Genomic DNA, 21,692 nt, shown 5'->3' on the forward strand with positions numbered 1-21,692 from the left:
TTTGCATCAATGTTCATTGGAGTTTAGAAGTACCTGAGATTATTTTACCAGTTTCGGAGGGAGTTTGACAAAAGAATGACCCTCCCCCCCACCACGCCAGTGCGGGATTGAGAATAATAGGTTGGCCATTTAAAGCAGAGGGATTTCTTCTCTCTGAGGACCCTGAAGAGTCGTATTCCAAGTTTCGGCCCGAAACGTCGACTGTTCGTTCACTTTCATGGATACTGACTGACCCGCTGTGTCCCTGCAACATTTGTGCGTGTCTGCTGACTTCCTCGTGTTTCTGATATGCCGTCCATTCTTCGCTTTCCCGTTCAGATGAAGGGGGACAGCCATTTGCCTCCCACCACGCTGAGTTCCTCCTACCTTCTTGTGGATATTTAAACTAAACGGGTAGAAGAGATTGGGAAAGGGACTGTTGAGATCAAGACTGGATCAGGGGCCGAGTGGTCTTCTTCCTGGTCTGTATTGAATTGCGATCATCAAGAAAGTGGACGAGTCACCGGCGACAGTGCAGCGCTCTTAGCGAATTGATATTTCCCCAGTATTCACACTGGATGCTGCCGGGATCTCGATGCAAATGCGTTAGAGGAGCAGCGTCGGCTTTGAAAGTGGCGCCCGCTTTGCGTCAGTGTGTTGGGTAGGGAGCGGGGAGCAGCCAAGGGTGGAGCTCAGTGCAGCAGCCGAGGACGTGCGGGAGACACGGGCTCCTCTGCTCGCTCTCCCTTCCCGGGAGGTGGGAGTCTGGACCATGGGGGATGCAACGAGGAAGTGAAAGGAGCCGGTTTTAGGCTGAGCAGCAGCAGCCGGCGCCGCCGCCGCGATGAGCAGTTCCAGCCCCAGCCCGGGATCCTGCCGTTTCGCCGACTACTTCGTGCTGGCAGGCATCGACACGGACAGCGGGCTGGAACCCGACGAGCTCTCAGGTACGTGAGCGGCAGAGCGAGGCGACGGCAAAGCCTCGGTCGGTGCCCAGAGTGCAGGTTTAACGGGGCCGTCATTGACTGTGTACGGTCATGGAATGGACTGTGTGCTTGTGTCAGCGTTTCACAATTCAGACGGCGATTTACACTTGTTCCTGCTGTGTGCCGTGGTTTGCTTCTGTTTAAGTTGAATCACTGTCGTTGTTGAAATGCATAATCCCCCTCTCCGTCCACCCTACAACGACGCCTCCCCCCCCCCCACCCGGATTCTGTTACCGTTCTGCGACTCGGTTGATGTTGACAGTTCCCTCCAGACACCCTAACCCGTGGTTGTTTTGTACATGTTGTAAGGTGGGCTTGGGGGGGGGGGGGTGGTGGTAGGCATTGGTTTCTGGGCTGTTCGGCCGTGAGGGGCATCGCGATGGACTCACTGTCTGCGATTATATGTTTTCCACCAGGGGGAGATGGCCGCTGGTTAAATCACAGGGAGCTGAAAAGTTCCTGGTCTGATTGTTTGTTCCCTTCCCTCCTTCCCTCCTTCCCTAAATAAGGGACTGAAACGAACAGCTTGAGTAAGCGTTGTACTGAGAATATAAGACGGTCTAATGTTTATTGGTTCAAGATGTTGCTGTAGATCGTCCGTTCGTGACTTAGCAGTCCCACATCGTAACATGGGATTTTCCTCTGTGCTTTTGGTGACTGTGTTCTGCAGTTACAGCTCTTTTTGTTCTGCATGTAAACCTTGTTGATGCTTTGCTAGTGTACTACTAACGATCATCGGACAAAGCCAGTAGTTTCTGCAGTGTTCTGAGTCGACAGACAGGCTGCTTCTCACAAAATGCAATAGATTGTCCAAACCAGCGCTGGTTTTTAACACCCAATATAATCCTGGAAAAGTTCAACGGTGTAGTCTTTCGTAAATGCGTAGGCTTTCGTAAATGTGCGGCATGTTATGTTGCCTAAGTGCCCTTCAGAGTGAATTATTATTTTTGCTGATTGAATCAATTTATTAGGGTTTTGTGTCTGAAGGCACTGTTGGGAGGTGGATTAAGGAAAATTGCATTGAATAATAGAGCATTACAACAAAGAAACATGCCCTTCAGCCCATCATCCATGCCAAGTAGTTAATCTGCCATTCGCTGGACCCCAGCTTTCCATACCCCGTCCCACCCAATGATGGGGAAAGAGTACTATTGATATTCCGGACTGAAGCTGTGGACAGTCTTAAAGAAATGCTGTACTGTGTCCAAGAAAATGTGTGCAATGTTCAAGGCACTTGGGAGAACAAAGAATATTTGAAATTAATTGCTGTGGAGCATCTATAGTCAGGAGGTTTGTCTCACACTGAACACCCATATCCTCTTGAGATAGTGTTGTACTGTTCATAAGAGGCTCCTGTCTCCTTTAATCTGGGTGTGAATGATCCCATGGCATTATTTGAAGACGAGAAGGGAGTTCTTGTTACCCAGAAAGAATTTATTTATCAACTAACTTTCCGAACAATGCATTGGTTGGTTTCACTATTTGTGGCTCTTTGTTATGTGCAAATTGGTTGCAGCCTGACTGCATTGCACTTTGGCAAGTGGTTTCAATGCACTTGGTGGTTCTATGGGTTGCAATGACCTGCTTTTGAAAATCTGTCCATGTGCAATATCTTCCAGAAAATTTTAAAGAAATATTCAAAGATCACAGTAATAGTAAGTTGTTTTATCGTTTTCTATAATGACCGCACATGGTATATAGTGAATTAATTTCATCATGGGTAGTGTTAGGGTGATTATTCAATGAAATGACAGAATTATTGGAAATGTAGGTAGAGAGATATGACATGGAAACAGCAGTTTATGCTATAGAGAAATTAGTTTGGAGGCTATTCTCAGGAACTTTATGTAATTCGGGGACTGCCTGTATATCAATTTCACAGATTTCAAAGTACATTTATTATTAAAGAATGTAGAAATTGTACAATTGGGAAATTTATTTGCCTACAGACAGTCACAACGCAAGAAACCCGAAAGAACCCAATTAAATAAAAGACTACACCTGATGCGCAGAGAAAGGGGAAGGGGAGAAAAACACAAATCATGCAAACAATCGAAGCGAGCAACAACATTCCAAACCAAAATGAGTCCTTAGATCCGAACTCCGGAGCAGCCCAGAGTAGACCCAAGACCCAAGTCCATCATATTAGCGGGTACTGTGCACAACAGCTGGGGGCAGTCTTCATAGCCTCAGCACCATGGAGAGAGGAGTAAGCATCACGGGAAAGCGGGCAAAATTAGTTCTTGAATCTGATCCGATGCCCGGTCTTCCCAGTATATTGTTAAAAATTGTCCAGTGTATTGTACCATGCACTAGGACCCGAACACTGCTGCAGCAAAAGGCTCCAGGCCTAGAACACACTGCCCAGCGACTCGCTTCAGGCCCAAATTTTGCCGCCCAACCCAAAGCCGCTCTCGATTTCTCCCAATTGGCTCGGTGCCAAGGTGATCCAACCCCACCTCACCTCTTGATAGTCTATTTTAGCTGCTTTCATCTAAACAGTTGTGTACATGATTCTATAGATCATGGTTCATGACTTAGATGAATCAGTTAACATATACAAATACGCAAAATAGTCTACCCTTTTCCTGTGCTTCTACTTTGCTTCAGAAAGCTTGAAGTTATTGAAATGGGAGTGCCAGTTATTTTGTGTTATGCCATATCGGTGCTCCAGAATTTAATTTTGAATGTTTGACTCAAATGTTGTGTCACCTTGGATCCTTGGCAGCTGAGAAAGCATGGCTGACCCTGTGGATAGAGGATGCTAAACTGTAACCTTGGCCTGCAAATAGGCGCAAATTGTGTGGGTGGCAACATGTGACAAAATTGGCAAGGCTCCACTTGTTATACCTACGTTTTTAATGCTTGAGGCAGTGGACTTGGATGGAACTGAGATATCTCAACTAACAATAGACTTCTCGCAATCATGGGATAGATGAGTATTATAGACTAGTGAGCAAAAGAACGGTGGAAAGAGGAGGATATCTCTGTCTTTGGTGATCTGGTCTGCACACATCAGTATTAAACAATGGTATTGATCAGTCATGCAAACATTAAACAAGTTCAATTCTCTGTCGTATACGGGTTAATGTTATGGTAGTCACTGGGATCTATATCCATGCTGAGATGCTGCTTTTCATTTAATGTGCCCATTTGAAGTAAATTTATTGTCAGCATATGTCACCATATACAACCTTGAGATTCATTTTCTTGTGGGCATACTTAATAAATCCATTACCCATAATAGTATCAATGAAAGACTGCTCCAACTTGAGGTACAACCAGTATGTAAAAGACAACAAATTGTGCAAATACAATAAGAAAGCAGGAATTCTAATCAATATTGAGAACATGAGATAAAGAGTCCTTGAAAATTTGTCCCTGGGCTGTGGTAACAGTCAGTGGTCAGCAAGTGAACTTGAGTGAAGTTATCCCCTTTGGCTCAAGAGTCTGATGGTTGAGGGGTAATGCCTGCTCCTGAACCTGGTGGTGTGAGTCCAGAGGCCTCTGTAGCTTCTTCCTGATGGCAGCAGTGAGAAGAGAGCATGACCTGGTTGATGGGGGTCTCTGACGATGAATACTGCTTTCCTGTGACAGTGCTCTGTGTAGGTGTGCTCCTTGGTGGGGAGTGCTTTACCTGTGATGGGCTGGGCCATATCCATTACTTTTTGTAGGATTTTCCATTTTAAGGGCAGTGGTGTTTCCATACTAAGCTGTGATGCAGCCAGACAATATACTCTGCACTACACATCTGTAGAAGTTTGTCAGAGTTTTAGATGTAACGCCGAATCTTTGCAAACTCCAAAGGTAATAGAGGAGGTGTCTTGCTCTCTTCACAGTTACACTTTCATGCTGGCTTCAGGAGAGGTTCTCTGAAATGATAACGCTCAGCAATTTACCCTCCCCACCTCTGACTCACGGACCTTTCTTTCACATTAAGCTATCCAACAGCACTCAAGAGACTGCAGATGCTGGAATCTAGAGTAACTAACAACCTGCTGGAGGTACTCCGCAGATCAAGTAGTATCTACGGGAGAAAAGGAATTGGTGATATTCCAGGTCATGACCCTGTATCAGAACCCAAATCATCAACAGTTCCTTTTCTCCCATATATGCTGTTCAACCCACTGATTTCCTCCAACAGACAGTTTGTTACTTATGCTAAGCACTGATGTTTCCAGAGAACAGCTCCAATCTGCTTATTAAATTTGCTGACGACACTACACGGACTGGCCTAATCTCAAGTAATAATGAGGCAGCCTTCAGAGAAGAAGTCGTCACCCTGACACAGTGGTGTCCAGAAAACAATCTCTCCCTCAATGTTGCAAAAACAAAGGAGCTGGTTGTGGATTACAGGAGGAAAAGAGACAGGCTAATCCCTATAGGCATCAGTGGATCTGGGGCTGAGAGGGTGAACACCTTTAACAGCATAACCTCACAGAGTTTGTACCCCACATGGTTTGTACTGGTTCTGTGGTGAAAAAGGCACAACAGCACCTCTTTCACCTCAGACAGTTGAAAAAGCTTGGTGTGAGCCCCGCTACTTTCTACAGGGGCACAATTGAGAGCATCCTGACTGGCTGCATCACTGCCTGGTATGAGAAATGTACTTCCCTCAATTGCGGGATTCTGCAGGTTGGTGCGGACAGCCCAGTGCATCTGTAGTTGTGAACTTCCCACTATTCAGGACATTTACAAAGAGAGGCATGTAAAAAGGGCCCGAAAGATCATTGGGGACCTGAGTCACCCCAACCACAAACTGTTCCAGCAGCTACCGTTTGGGAAACAGAACCACAGCATAAAAGCCAGGACCAACAGGCTCTGGGTCAGCTTCTTCCACCAGGCCATCAGACTGATTGACTCATGCTGATGCATCTGTATTTCTATGTTATATTGACATATATGTATGTTGGATCTACTATTTATTATAAATTACTATAAATCGCACATTATACATTTAGACGAAGGCGTAACATGAAGGTTATTACTCCTCACGTGTATGAAGGATGTAAGTGATAGAGTCAATTCAATTCCAACTAATTTGTAAAGCCACATTGGAGATCTTGATCACTTCAGCTAAAACTCTCAATCACTTGAAATTGAGCATTGTGCAGCAATGGTTAGGTATAAAGTGCAAGTGGTGCCGTATTCTGTTTCTGTAATGCAAAAACAAAGCAAGTTGTAAGCATCCGTAGAGAAACCCGGAGATGATAGATGGAGTGCAGAGCCTGGCTTGCCAAAGTCGTTAAGTATTTGCATTTTATAGCTCAAAATCATTATCACTGAATAGTTAAGTTAACCAACTGAGCCCTCAGGTCTTTTGTATCCTATCGTCTCCTATTCTAGGCCTGAAAAATAATTGCATATTGCCTTTATTACTGGATTGATCTTATTCATGTTCATTATCTGAGTTGTTTAACACAGGAGATCATGAGTTATTTAGTGGCAGGTTGACTTGGTCAATAATAGAAACAGAATCAGGTTTATTATCACTGTCTTTTGTGATGTGAAATGTGTTTTGCAGTTTCAGCATGGTGCAAAAACATAAAATTATAAATTACAAAAGGAGCAGAAAGAGGATAATGAAGCGGTGTTCATGCGCCATTCACTCAACATTTCAGAACAGCTTCTTCCCATCCACCATCAGATTTCCAGATGAACAATGAACCTATGAACATTACCTCAGTAAAAAAGGATCTAGTGCTTTCCTGGCGTATATGAAGAATATACTTTTCTCGGGTTTCGGGCCGGATACAGGTATTGATTTTAACCGGCATTTTGATGACAAATTCTGCCATCTTCATCTGGGATGAAGTCTGGGCATGTCTAGTCCAATGCTAATTATATCTCCATTGCCCATCCCTCCTGATTGGTTAGTCCTCATCCAATTAGGCTTCTGCTACCTCAGTATATTTTTCCTCTTTTTGTGCAATTAATTTAATTATATAGATACACTGCAATATATTACAATAAAAGCTATATATTTATGGTTTGTATGTTTATAGTTAAGTATATATTTATAATTTTATTGTTATGTATTGATGCTGTAAATCAACAAATTTCACAACATTTGCCAGTGATTTTAAACCTGATTCTGAAATACGATCGTAAAGAGGAAGAAACTTCTCCTCAATCACTGTACATCCTTCTGAATGGCAGTAACAAGAAGAGGGCATGTCCCAGATGGTGAGGATCCTTAATGATGGATGCCCCTTCCTTAAGGTGCTACCCCTTCAAGGGTTGTGCCCGTAATGGAGCTGGCTACAATCCTCCACAGCTTCTTGTGATTTTGTATGTTGGCACCTGCATGCCAGGCTGTGATGCAACTGGTCAGAATGCATCATGGATATTTGCACTGTATACCGATTTGGTCGATGTAGTTTTTTAATGTTTCAAACTAAAGATTGGAATTGCATTATCAGAAGATAGCTTGGTGTGTTTAAAAAGAGCCAATAGACACTACTACTTCCTCTCAGCTTCAGGTAAAAGTCAGTGAATGTTGTGGAGATGTGTTTGTACAAAATGAAAATTGTTTTTAGGTTCACGACACACAGTGACTCAATTTGTAATGTGGCTTGCAACAACAGAATGTTGGGAACTTGTAAGAGTGGTTGGGCTGTGCATCACTTGGCTTGTGATAAGTTGCCATTGGGGTCGCAGCTATCTCTTTCCAATGTGTGTTCACATCAGCTTCCAGAGTTTTATGTGCCAAATGTAGCATGACACTTGTTACGCACTGCCAGGGTGTGACTTGCTGTTATGTTTGTAGATAGTGTGAAAGATACCATGATGTTATTCAATCAAGACTGTTGGGGGCACCATGGAGTAGCAACTCCCCCTACATCCCAGTAACATCAGGACATGCTGATTGGGTGCAAGAATTGAAAATTACCCATTCTTTCAAACAGTGTAAGTATATGCTGTTCTTTACAGTCTGATTTTTTTTTTACAAACTATTCGGAAATCCCACACATTCCCATAGTCACAGTTAAGTTTGGCTGGAGGAAGTCCAGACGGTTTTTGCGGAATATAAGGGGAGGGTTTAGGTGACTGGGTCAAGAAGTATGGTACTTGTCGTGGTTCATCATCAATTTGAATGGATTTATGACTTCAGTTCCTTTGGGCCTGTTTGCATTATGAATAGTGGGACTTTACAAAAACATTTGCTGTGTTTCTGTGTAAACTAGCTGCACTGTAGACTATATTTAATTATTAATTTCTCTGGAGTTTGTCTCCCCTCCCCCCTCAAATTCTTCTTTGGTGTCAAAGGGTAACCAATCGTTTCTGTTTTCTATACAGTGGGCAGGTTGATAAAAATCCCAGCTTGCAAAACCTGATGATTACTTCCAGCATCTGAAACCTCTGTGCGTGTGGGAACTCCCAATTGTTCCATATATCAAAACCTGACATTGTGCATTCCTTGTGTATTGATTTATGTTCGGAATTTAAACCCAGCTTTAACCATTATGCCATCATTCCTTTTTGCTTTGAAAGGCACCTTTATTGTTTATCAGGATGGAGGCCGGTGACTAGCGGAGTGCCTCAGTGATCTGTTTTGGGCCCAATGTTGTTTGTAATATACATAAATGATCTGAATGATGGGGTGGTAAATTGGATTAGTAAGTATGCCGATGATACTAAGGTAGGAGGTGTTGTGGATAATGAGGTGGGTTTTCAAAGCTTGCAGGGAGATTTATGCCGGTTAGAAGAATGGGCTGAACGTTGGCAGATGGAGTTTAATGCTGAGAAGTGTGAGGTTCTACATTTTGGCAGGAATAATCCAAATAGAACATACAGGGTAAATGGTAGGGCATTGAGGAATGCAGAGGAACAGAGAGATCTAGGAATAACAGTGCATAGTTCCTTGAAGGTGGAGTCTCATGTAGATAGGGTGGTGAAGAAGGCTTTTGGAACGCTGGCCTTTATAAATCAAAGCATTGAGTACAGAAGTTGGAATGTAATGTTAAAATTGTACAAGGCATTGGTAAGGCCAAATTTAGAATATTGTGTACAGTTCTGGTCACCGAATTATAGGAAAGATATCAATAAATTAGAGAGAGTGCAGAGATGATTTACTGGGATGTTACCTGGGTTTCAGCACTTAAGTTACAGAGAAAGGTTGAACAAGTTAGGTCTCTATTCATTGGAGTGTAGAAGGTTGAGGGGGGATTTGATCGAGGTATTTAAAATTTTGAGAGGGATAGATAGAGTTGATGTGAATAGGCTGTTTCCATTGAGAGTAGGGGAGATTCAAACGAGAGGACATGATTTGAGAGTTAGGGGGCAGAAGTTTAAGGGAAACACGAGGGGGTATTTCTTTACTCAGAGAGTGATAGCTGTGTGGAATGAGCTTCCTGTAGAAGTAGTAGAGGCCAGTTCAGTTGTGTCATTTAAGGTAAAATTGGATAGGTATATGGACAGGAAAGGAGTGGAGGGTTATGGGCTGAGTGCGGGTAGGTGGGACTAGGTGAGATTAAGAGTTCAGCACGGACTAGGAGGGCCGAGATGGCCTGTTTCCGTGCTGTGATTGTTATATGGTTATTTAGTGCAAGGTATGACTCCCCATGCCTGGGCTGAGGGCAAGCTGCAGTTCAGGTGTAAAGAGAAAATCTGCTCCTTACCCATTACCAGCGAGCAGGTTCTTTGGAGGTTTGCAACGTCATTCCTGGGAACAGATCGAGACATCCATTGTGTCCCTGGCCTGCAGTTTGCCCATCCTTTCTGGCAGGGGTTCCCAAACTTTTTTTATGCCACGGGCCAATCGCGTTAAGCAAGATATCCATGGACCCTAGGGTGAGGACCCCTGCTTTATTGGTGCAACTCTGTCCCCATGTCAACAGGATAATAACTCAAACTTTAAAAGCAAGTTGATTAAACTTGGTTTACATTCCATGAGTTTAGTAGGTTGTGAGGTAATATAATCAATGTGTTTAAAGCAATAAAATACAGAAAATGTTTGCAGTGGGACCAGCTGAGCATTGCCGACATTTTATTTCGTATTTCCAGAGTCTGCTGTTTCTTTCCCTTTCACGATGATAACTTGGACAGATTGAAAAAGGTGCATGTAATGTTAAACATGGATTTGGAGAGGTACAGAATCCAGTTTAATATCGCTGGTACACAGCATGTTGTGAAATTTGCTAACATTGCGGCAGCTGTACAGTTCAATACCTGATAATAGAGAAAAAGAAAAACTGAATTACAGTAAGAATATATAAATCAAATAAATAGTACAAAAATAGGAATTGGAAAAAAAATTCATGAGGTAGTAGTGTTCATGGGTTCAACATCCATTCAGAAATTGTATGGCGGGGGGAATAAGCTGTTCCTGAATCGTTGAGTGTGTGACTTAAGGCTTCTGTACCTCCTTCTTGAAGTTAGCAATGAGAAGAGGGCATGTCCTGGGTGATGGACGTTGCTGTTCTGAGGCACTACTCGTTGAAGATGTTAGTGTCCATGATGGAGCTGACGAATTTTACAACTCTCTGCAGCTCATTTCGATCCTGTGCAGTAGCTCCCCCACCCCCAATACCAGGTGGTGATGCAGCCAGTTAGAGTGCTCTTCACAGTACAGTCCGTAGAAAATTGTCGTATTTTTGGTGACATACCAAATCTTCTCAAACTCCTAATGAAATATAGCTGCTGTCTTGCCTTCTTTATAGCTGCATTGATATGTTGGGGCCAGATTAGGTCCTCAGAGACGTTGACACCCAGGAACTTGAAATTGCTCACTCTCTCCACTTCTGATCGCTCGAAGAAGACTGGTGTGTGTTCCCTCACCTTGCCCTTTCTGAAGTCCACAGTCATGGAAGCAGCACGGAAGCAGGTCCTTTGGTCCATTGAGTCTACGATGACCACCAACGAACAATTAACATTAACCCTACACTGATTGTATTTTTTTTATTCTCTCCACTTTCTCATCAATTCCGCTCAGCCTGTACTATTCACCTCTATACCAGGGGAAGTTTACAGTGGCCATTTAACCTGACAACCTGCACACCTTTGGGACATGGAGGAAACTAGAGTACTCGGAGGAAGCCACCAGCTTCACAGGGAGAACACCACCCAAGGTCAGGACTGAACCTGGGTCACTGGTATTGGAAAGCAGTGGTTCTACTAGTTTCGTTACTGGCTGCTTATGAGTGATAGCAAGAAGCACATCGCACAGAGAGGTAACAGTGCCAAACAGGTGGGGCCCAGTTGACATTGGTCGAGATTGTTCGGCAGTGGATGGCCTCTCCTTTTTCCATTGACTATGTGGTGGTTAAGTCACCAAGATACCTGAACTAGCAGTCTAAATGTGCACTCATATCCTATTGTATCAGACGTGGAATTGAAATTCAGTTAAATCTGAAATTAATAAAAGAATGTTTTGGCTTTGAGTGTTCTAACAAAGATTCACCTGATTCAGTAGCAATTTCACAAGAGGAAGTGTGTCACTTTTGCCCGCTGCGTCCTGTACTCTGACCGATCATTGGGTTCAGCATTGTAATGGCCTAAAAGTCATTCAGTTGCATCGTAACTGCCATGCTAATATGGGCAAATGATAAAACTAGCAAGAGGCTCGACTCCTTCCAGGGAAAAGCAGCCCAGCCAGCACTCTAAATAATTCTTACCCCCCCCCCCCCACCACTGCCTATAGTATGTTCCAGCTACAAAATAAAGATTAAAGAAAGATTAGTTTTATTGGTATATCTACATCGAAACACAGAGTGAAATGCGTTGCTTGTGTCTGGTAACTTACTAACCCAAACCCATTGTTCTTTTGAATTTTGGAGGGAACCAGAGCACTTGGAGGAAGCCCACACAGTCACAGAAGAACGTACATACTCCTTACAGACAATGGTGGGAATTGAAAGCAGTCTCATAGCTGACACTGTAAAGCGTTGCACTAACTGCTGCACTCCCTTTTTGCCCTAAAATATTGCAGCTGCTTGTCCACGCTGCTGTGGAGATGTCTGATATCATCACCACCTGGCAGGTCTGTCAGGTCATCCATTATCCTGACCAAGGTAAGTAAGAATTTGTTCATCGTAGTTAGGTCATGGCTCTGGGATTGTTTAACTTTCATCAATGAAGGATTGCAGAAGTTCACGAGGTTGCATTTCTGAACAGATGAGCAAAAATGCTGGTCTGCCAGCAGTACTCAGAACCCAACATTAATGAAAACATCAACCCACACTTCGCTCGAGGAAAATTCTTCTATGACACTGTAAGAAGGTATTTCAGCGAAGCGTTTAACAAAAGTTAAAATAGTTGTTCTAGTGAGGAATAGTATTCCTTTCAAGAAGCTTGGCTGCTGTGAAGTCTGAAGTAGGAACTTCTCAGTTCGGAGCTGGGTCACAAATGTCTGCAGGGGGTGGAGTTCACCCCACCAAACCTAATCACTTCCCCCTACCATGAGTCACTGGAAAAGCTTAGTACCCTCACAGGTGCTGTGTTGTATCTTGGGCAGAGTTTATTTTTTCCTGTTGCACACTGGTAGACTCTGTTAGCTGTTTGGTATTCCAAGCAGGTGTCGACTGTAGCTCAGCTGGCAGCGTTTGTCCTGCTGAGTCAGAACTGTTTTCATCTGAGTCCTGCTTCAGAGAAATGTACTGCCTCAGTGCTGACCCGGATGTAGAGGGACTGAACTCTAAGTAACCTTCTTTTGTGAGTTCAGACATTGTTCAATTTTGAAGAGAGCAGCTACCCCAGCATCATGACTACCATCAGCCTAGACCAGGAGTTCCCAACCTTTTTTATGACATGGACCAATTCCATTAATCAAGGGTTTTGTGGACCCCGGGTTGGGAACCCCTGGCCTAAACTAATGAGCAGCCTCCATAGATCCTTCTTTGATCATGAAGTTCAGATGTTCCAGTGTTGTTAAGGATTAAATATTGATGCACATCTGTTTTGATTCCTTACATGTGGAAAGTGCAAATCAGAGACATCCCCAGTTTTCAGACCCCTGCTCAGGAGAATAAACTGTGACATTTGATAAAGCTAACTGCTCTTGCAGTTATTTCCAGAGTAATGCCATTGTCACTGAGCTTTCAACAAAGTGGTTGTAGTCTCGAGTCATAGAGCACTACAGCACAGAAACAGACCCTTCAACCCATCTGATCTGTGCTAAACGATTATTTTGCCTAGTCCCATTGACCTGCACCTGAACCATAGACCTCCATATCCTTTCCATCCATGTACTTATCCAAATTACTCCTAAACGTTGAAATTGAACCCTGCAACCACCACTTCCAGTGGCAACTCATTCCTCACTCTTAACACCCTCTGACTGAAGGCATTCCTCTTCATGTTCCTCTGAAACATTTCACCTTTCACTCTTATCCCATGGTCTCTTCTGCTAATCTCAGAACCTCAGTGGAAAAATCCTGTTTGCATTTACCCTATCTAGACCCCTCATAATTTTGTACACCTCTATCAAACCTCCCTTCATTCTCTGACGCTCCAGGGAAAAGAGTCCTAACCTATTCAATTTTTCCCTATAACTCAGTACCTCTTCCGTGTGCACTGCAAATAGATCAACAATAGCAGATTCTGCTACTTTACTCTTGCTCTTTAAAGTTTGTTCGGGGATTGTGGCACACCTGAGAAATCCTGCTTTAACGATCAATGTTTAGGAACCATTGTGAAGAGTGAGCCATCAACTTGGACTATTGTAGTCCATATGTGATGGCAACCTACAGGTGTTAAAAACTTTTGGTGCAGCGATAATTTGGTCTCTCCAAACTGGGATGTTCGAGAGCTTTAGAGATGATGGTGTTCCTGCAAAGCTTAGTCTGAGTGGTGCGACAAATTTGGAAGTCTCATAGAAATGGGAATTGAATCTTTGAAGCTACATACTAATCATAGATACACATCAGAAATAAACCCTTCAGTCCATTAAATCAATCTGACCATCAACCATCCTTTAATCCTAGATTAATCTCACTTTTTATTCTCCCTATGCATTAATTTTCCCGTCTCCCCAGATTCTAGCTCTCGTCTTTACTGTAGAAGGAATTTACAGAGGCCAGTTAACGTAGCAATCTGCACAACTTTGGGACATGCGAGGAAACCAGTGCATCTGAAGGAATACCCATGTGGTCACAGAAAGAATGCACACTCTCCATGGACAGCACTGGAGGTGAGGACTGAACCCGGATCTCTAGTGCTGTGAGACGGCAGACTTACTAGCTGTGTCACTGCACCATTCTACGCCTCTTTGGTAGTTTCTGGGAGTCGAGCACTTACTTGTATTCTGATTCTGCAGTGGCTGGAGAAGCCAATATGGAAACCTGTGGAAACTGCCACAGATTGTGCAGGAGGTATTTGATGGTGGGCAGTTTGGGTGATGCTGCTATACTCTTGTTTGTGCTGTGCTTTTGTGTCCATGGACAGACTTTAGGTGTTCAGTGCCACTCCGAAAGTATTCCTCTGTTTTGAGCAGTCACAGGCCTTGTGTTCCCAGGAGTCAGTGTGAGTACTACACTTCCTCAAGAAAGCTTTGAGAACATCCTTGAATTGTTGCAGCCAGTACTGCAGCTCCAGTTCCCCAGGTTCAGTCCTGACCTTTGGTACTGACTGTGGGGAGTCCTCCCAGATGCTCTGGTTTTCTCCCACAATTCAAAAGCATGTGGGTTAGCGGTTTAATGACCACTATAATAGAGCTGTGTGGTGGGACATTCAGGGCAAAGTTAATGGGCAAGTGAGAGTAGATAAGAGAATGAGATTGATGAGATTACCGTGAGAACAAACAGACTCTGAAGTGTTAAATGGTACCCTTCTGTGTCAAAAGCATGAGACAGCTCTGAAGGAAGTGTTGGTTTTAAGATACCATGGAGAATACTCAAAATGGGGAATTAGGTAGACAAAAGATGGAAATTAAGAAGCTTGATATGATTTATTTGGTTTGGAGAGTAGCTATGAATTGAAAGATACAACCTGAACAGAGCTAATTGGCATGTACAGACATACTTTCTCAAAGATGATAGGACAAATTGATGTCTGGTTATGAAGCCACTTGGGATGCTCATGGCCTAGATTATAGTAAGGAAAATTGCTTAATGAAATTCTTCTTAAGCCCCAACTATGTTCAGTTATGGAGAATATTAAGTGTTTATATAAAGTGAATGTTAATCATTTAGTGAGGTGAGCAATCTGCAGGCAGCAGAAAGTAAATGTGTTTAAAATCACGATTTTGCAAATACTGTAGTAATGTTATGTATTGCACTGTTCTGCTGCCTCAAAAAAAGCAAAATTCATGACATATGTGAGTGATGATATGGGTCTCCATCATGGACTGAGAGTGGGAAGGGGTATCAGGTTGGGAAAAGGGAAGGGAGAGGGGAGGGAGTGGGAAGCACCAAAAGTCATTCTGTAGTGATCAGTAAACTGATTGTTTGGGATCAACTGACCTTACCTGATGTCTTCAGATTGAGTGTATCTTCACCCCACACCCCCCTGCCCCTGGCACACCTTCTCTGCCACCTGTCCCACACCCCTTCTGCGACACTCCACCCTCGCCTTTCCCAACATACTTTGCTCCAGCCAGGTTTACAAACTTGCTGTCCGTCCCACGTTGACAAATACAGTACTGCACAAAAGTCTTGGGCACATATAGCTAGGGTCTAAGACTTATGCACAGCATTGTACTTGAAAACAAACAGTTTTCAGCGTTTTCATGGTCGGTGATTTAAGATAGCAAAATCAAAGAGACGACATGAGATCTTTGCAGTGGGTTGTGATTTGGAAAGCACTGTCTGAAAGGTAGTAATAAATCCCAAAACGGCAAATTCTCAGGGCAGTGAGAAAGAGCGGGGGAGTGGTAGCACATGCAAATGGCCAGTGTAGGCATAATGTCCAGGAAATTATTGTGCATGAAATTTCCTCTGCATGAGTTTCATTAGTACGTTTTTGATACTTTGCTGATTGTTAAAACCGGGTGACAGACAACAGATTATTATGACAGTGACTAAATTTGGTGAAGTGGAAAGGTGTGTGTGTGTGTGTGTGTGTGTGTGTGTGTGTGTGTGTGTGTGTGTGTGTGTGTGTGTGTGTGTGTGTGTGTGTGTGTGTGTGTGTGTGTGTGTGTGTGTGTGTGTGTGTGTGTGTGTGTGTGTGTGTTACCCTTTAGTTTGCAGATTTTATCTTTCCAAATAGTAAATTTTAATCAGTCACATGCAGAATGGGATTATTCCACCCGTTCTTCTTTTATATATCCAATTTCCTGAATTTTGAGAGCTTTCAAAGGATAATCGATGGAATTTGCCACTTTCCGTCATGCAGATTTGTGCTTGAAACACTTGGAACACCACAGTTTGGGAGAGATTTCTTTGTACAGCAATTATCTGCAATCTGACTATGGTTCGCCAGTGATGTTTCCCATGTTCTGCTGAAATCCACTGGGGCCTGCAACCGGTTCTTCCCTAAAGTTTATGAAGTTCTCTGGAAAATGTATTCTGATGCTGTCCAACATCTTAAGGTGAAATGAAGGGTTTTGGATTACAAGTCGGGAGTAATATCCAACAGTCTGGAAAATTTGCCTGTCCTTGACCACGTCACTAAGCTCCCTATCTTCTTCCTGTACTCTAATCCATCGTCATTTGACATACAATCCAAGACAGTGGTATCATCTCAAACCTTGTAGATTAAATTATAGAAGAATTTGGGCACACGTTCATGGGTGTACAGGGAGTGGAGTGGGGGGCTCAGGACACAGCCTTCAAGGGGTTAAAATGTCTGTAAATTCCTGCCAGCTTGCCCCGCACAGGATCTAGGGATATCATCCAGGCCTGATGCAAGTAGCAGGTGTGCTGGATTATCAGAGTGTTCCTCTCCCATAATGCCGCAGTAATATTAACATGTTAAGCTTCATGGCTTTCTATTGGGAGTTAATATGACGTGCTTTGAAATCTAGGAATAATTGGGTGCATTAATTATCTACGATAGCAATGAATAGAATATGGTTTGTTATGATGGAATTACATGTGAAAGGACTGTTTTGAGATGGTGTCTCAGACATTGTTGTGGTGATTGGGATTGTTTGACCCCACCAGATTTGCTGTGTGCTTGCATTTTGTGCCTAGTTAAGTAAAATGAAGATGGTGTGTGGATGAAGATGTCTGTGCTGCTAAAGAACGTGGGATTAATTTTATGTGAAGGACTTTGAATATTAATTCTTTTATCAAAATACTTCAGCCCATCTGCAAGCCAAATGAACAGAGGAAGCCTGTGTTTCTCAGTAGGTCTCCACCTCCCGCTAACGGCGTAAAGAAAGGAGCTTGACAGCGGCTCTGCAGAAATCTAAGGCCTTCCTATAATCTATCAAGCACAGTGGCATTTAAGGTTCAGCCTGGGGCTTTTGATCGTTTAAAGCTGTCATGTCCTTTGCATGCATGCATGCATCGCACAAATTAACATCTCTGTGTGTTTGCTTGCAGTAACCAAATAGTATTCAAACACCACATGAGCTCAAAGGCCCGTCTTCAGCAGTGAACAGGAGTAGTTAAATAGTAAATTTTTACTCTGCTTGTTGAAATGCCTCATGAGAGTTGGGCACAGCGACAACAATTAGCTGTTTTATTGAGTATCGGCTTGGCTGACTAAGCCCTTGGTATAACCGCTGAATACTGTTGTCCTGCCTTCCCACATGAGCGTCTTTGTATTTAACAATGCCAAGTTAAAGAGCTTGCTAGGAAGCAGATATTTATAATGTCTCTTCACATGAAGGGATCTGCATTATGTAGTTTGATTTGAGGACTGGGAACTAGTTCCGTCCAATGCAGTGCTTTGCAAATGTGGACGAAGAGTCTCTGAGTATCCTTGCAATTCATTGTAAAAACCCTTTAACATTGGTTTTGATGGATTAGTACCTCTGCCAATACTGCACTTTCAGTGAACATTGTCAAAGCAAATTATCTAATCATAAATTCCTCTTTCACATATCACCTCCCAGCTTCTCGCTTCATCCCCTCTCCCCCACTCACCCACTTTGTCCCCTCATGGTTTTACCTATCACCTGCAAGTTTATACTCCTTCCCCTCCCCCATCTCCTTACTTTAGGTTCTTCTCCCTTTCCAGACCGTATGAAGGGTCTCGGCCATAAATGTCAACTGCATATTCCTATCCAAAGATGCACCCTGACCTGTTGAGCTCCTCCGGCATTTTGTGTATGTTGTTCTGGATTCCCATAATCTGCTGATTCTGTTTATAATTTAATCATAATTGCATTATTGTTTGGGGATTTAGCTCTATGCAAATTGTCTGCATTTTTCTCAAATCAGAACCATAATTGTATTTCACAACAGTTAATTTTCTTTAGAATGCTTTGGCACATCTGCGGGTTGAAGGACATGCTATGTGCAATTTTACCTTTTGCATTTGTTACGCCTGTGCCCAACTCTGAGGGGCCGAAGGGTCCCAAAGTAGCCCCCTCCTTTTTGAGAATCGCAAGATCGCTATTAATTCAGGCCAGGAGACCCAGGAAATGAGAGAGAGACGTTTGGAATGTCCTGGCCCCTCAGTGATACAAAGACGGGAAACGGCCATTGTCTCTTGGAAACTGAATTGTGTATTGAGTACTGTGCTATTTATTTGAAGCCCTCAGGGAATGACCAAAAGTGGGCTGGTTGAGGGGAGGCATCCCTCCACCCCCTGTGAGTCAGGATAAAAGAGGGTCTGGGGAACAGCCCCTTCAGACGCACCAGAGGAAACGCTAGAATTCCCGTAATAGCAACAGCCGGTGGAAAGCCCACGTGCGTCCTTTTCCATTTGCCTTGGAATTGGTGGGCCTTACCACGGAAGAACGGCTTTAGCTAAAACAAAGGAGAAATCAGCTCCAATGACTCTCGAAGGATTGACATCATAAAAGGAATGGGCAAGTTTTAAACTCTCTCTCTTGACTCCAACCAAAGGCTGCAGCCTGCATGAACTTGAGTGACTTTTATATTTCCATCGGACAATACATTATCCCCTAGACAATGACAGAGCTATTTCTTAGTGATTATTATTATACCCGCGCTTTTAGATTTAGTATTGACAATGTATATTATCTGTATGTTTGCAATGACATTATTTTTGTGTATTTTTATCAATAAACACTGTTAAAAATAGTACCATCAGACTTCAATGGACCTCTCTATCTTTGCTGTTAAGTGACCCAGTTACGGGGTACGTAACACAGTCTACTGTGTCACTGGCATGGCTCCCATTTTGGTTTTCATTTGGTGGCATTTTGTGGAGCTTCTTGCTATGGCCCTTCGCATTTGAACTTGTTTTGACCATGAAGACTACCTGATGTTTGAAATGGATATGTGTGGTCCTCAAAATGTTAGAGGTAGAAGATATTGGTCCTATCTATCTGTCTCTTGAAGTTGTCCCTCTTACGGCTTTAAAAACAGAATAATGATTCATGATGATTTGCTGCAGAAAATAAACATGGTTTAGCATTGTTTAATATAGCAAAACATATCCTTAATGGAACAAGTCTTTGCTTCATTTATCTTGAATTTATCTGCTTGCCAGGACTTGGTGACAAATCAAACAAAAATAATCTGTGATTTATTTTTGCATTTATTGCACTTGGCTTTGCAATCAATAGATTAACAAGGCTTGGATTGAAGCAATGCACACACAAAGCTCTGAAACATTTGGGAGCCCAGACTTAATACAGAACAGGCTGAATTACTTTGACTCTGCCTCAGTTATCTGTGTCTTCATCGAGTTTATGGAGTGCAGGCTTAGTCACAGATATAACAGATACATACTTCATCATTTTTCTTTTGGAATGAGGTTCCTTATCTGTGAGGCTTGCGGTGGGGGGTGGATGAGAGTAAGATTTATCTGCTGACGTCATGAAGTGGATAATTGGTCTGAGAAGCTGAGATTAATGTAACAGAGGGCATGCGTTGGCTACTCAGCAACAGCGGTACTTAGTTTATGCCTGTGGCATGCTTCTGTCCACCTGTCTCGGTGAGAGTGCACTGCGGCTGTCCTTACCTAGAGCGGATACAAAATCCCGAAAGTGGTTCCTGATCAGCAGACCCCTATTGGCTTTTCTCATTGAAAATTCAAGCTGGAGATGTTTGATTGTGAGTTAATCTGCACTCAATTGTCAATCATCTTTGAACATCTACCGTATTTGCAAACATTGAAAAGAATTCTAAACTGTTAGACTAAATGAAAAAAATAAAATATTTAAAACAATGTTTAAAATAGAAGCAAAAGGCTGCACTTAAAGTATAATTAAAGATAAGTACATTAAGCCAATTAATCTAGAACTAATAGTCATTTGCTTGTGACATGTCACAGCCATTCATTTCCATTCCAATGCCATGTTTAACCTTGGGTCTGTTTAGTGCCCAGATTTCCCAATGTAAAACAATTAGAAGTGGGTGGAAATTGGCACTCTATTATTGGATTCTGTTAGGTGTCTGCTGTTGGAATTCAACTGATATGACATCAGCAAGGAGCCCTCTGGATATCTCGGGCCAGATATGTTTGCATGAGTGGCCTTCCAAAAGAGATCTGAATCATTAATCGAGGCTCCCCATGCAACGGTTTTGCAGCTGAGTTTAATGGAAGACTCATGTTCACCCCTGTATTTCCATTCATAACTTCTTGCACAAGGGTGTGTTGTTGTAGGTAACGAGAGAGAAACTTTCCAATTCCCAATATTTTGGGATGAGTCTTGACTTCATTTGCACTTTTAGATTCTACACTCTAGGATTGCTTTGTTGCCAAACCACCATCCAGGTCATTCTGTCTTCTTGCTGCTGCTATCCAGAAGGAGGTACAGGAGGCTTTGGTCCCACACTACCTGATTATTCTTCAACCGTCCAGCTCCTGAACCAGCATTGATAATTTCACTCAGCTCAGCACTGAACTGATACCACAACCTATAGACTCACTTTCAAGTCTCTACAATTCATGTTCTCAGTATCACGTATGTATGTATTTATCTTTATGTATTTGCACAGATAGTCTTTTGCACATTGTTTCTTTGTCAGTCTCTGATTATGTATAGCGTTTCATTGATTCTGTTGTGTTTCTTTGCTCTACTGTAAATGCCTGCAAGAAAATGAATCTGAGGGTAATATATGGTGACACATATATACTTCAATAATAAATTTATTTTGACCTTTAAATGTTGAAACTCTTTAGTATTCTTCCTTTGGAAATCCCTCTCTAACATCCCCTGTACCTATCTTTAATACTTGCAGTACATTTGCTAGCCTGCTCCAGTATCTTGGCACAGAAACAGGCCCTTTGGCCCTCCATTTGATCCATAACCTTGCATGCCTTGACAATTCAAGTGCTTGCTCAGTTACTCATCCAATGCGAAAATAACCTGGCTTCTCCACCTTTTCAGGCAGTGATTTCCACATCTCAACTATCCTGTTAATGAATAATTGTTCATCAGATTGCCCCCTGTTATTCCTCACGTTAAGCCTAGTTTTAGAGTATCGGGTTGGGACAGGCTGCTGAGCCTTGCATCAGTATTGGAGAAAATTCTAAGGGTCAGGATCTATGTACATTTGTAAAGCCAGGGATTGATCGGGGATAGTCTACTGATTGTCACTTCTCCAAGGATTGTCATCTTGTTGTGGTGGAGAGGCTTGTGTGTTCCTAAGATTTTGAGAGTGATGCCGTCTTTTACTTAGCCACCTGGCACTTAGTTCCTGGTAAGGTCACGCATGGTGGTAAAGTCAAGGTGAAGGTTCCAGAGACGTAGAGTGTTCCAAC

At 42.9% G+C, this 21,692-nt stretch overlaps 1 protein-coding gene across 5 annotated transcripts in view; it reads left to right on the forward strand.

The window, feature by feature from the left end:
* Window positions 1–647: 647 nt before the first annotated feature.
* The window catches only part of LOC132398415 (DENN domain-containing protein 5B-like), a 288,937-nt gene continuing 267,892 nt past the window's right edge, over window positions 648–21,692 (forward strand). For 4 of the 5 annotated variants that reach the window (XM_059977803.1, XM_059977805.1, XM_059977804.1 and 1 more), the window contains exon 1: window positions 648–926. In XM_059977803.1, coding sequence (XP_059833786.1) covers window positions 824–926 — 103 coding nt within the window. In that variant the 5' untranslated portion in view covers window positions 648–823. The remainder of the gene's footprint in view (window positions 927–21,692) is intronic. The other variant, XM_059977807.1, reaches the window with a different exon arrangement.

Source organism: Hypanus sabinus, chromosome 8 (assembly GCF_030144855.1).
Source record: "Hypanus sabinus isolate sHypSab1 chromosome 8, sHypSab1.hap1, whole genome shotgun sequence".
Lineage (NCBI taxonomy): Eukaryota > Metazoa > Chordata > Chondrichthyes > Myliobatiformes > Dasyatidae > Hypanus > Hypanus sabinus.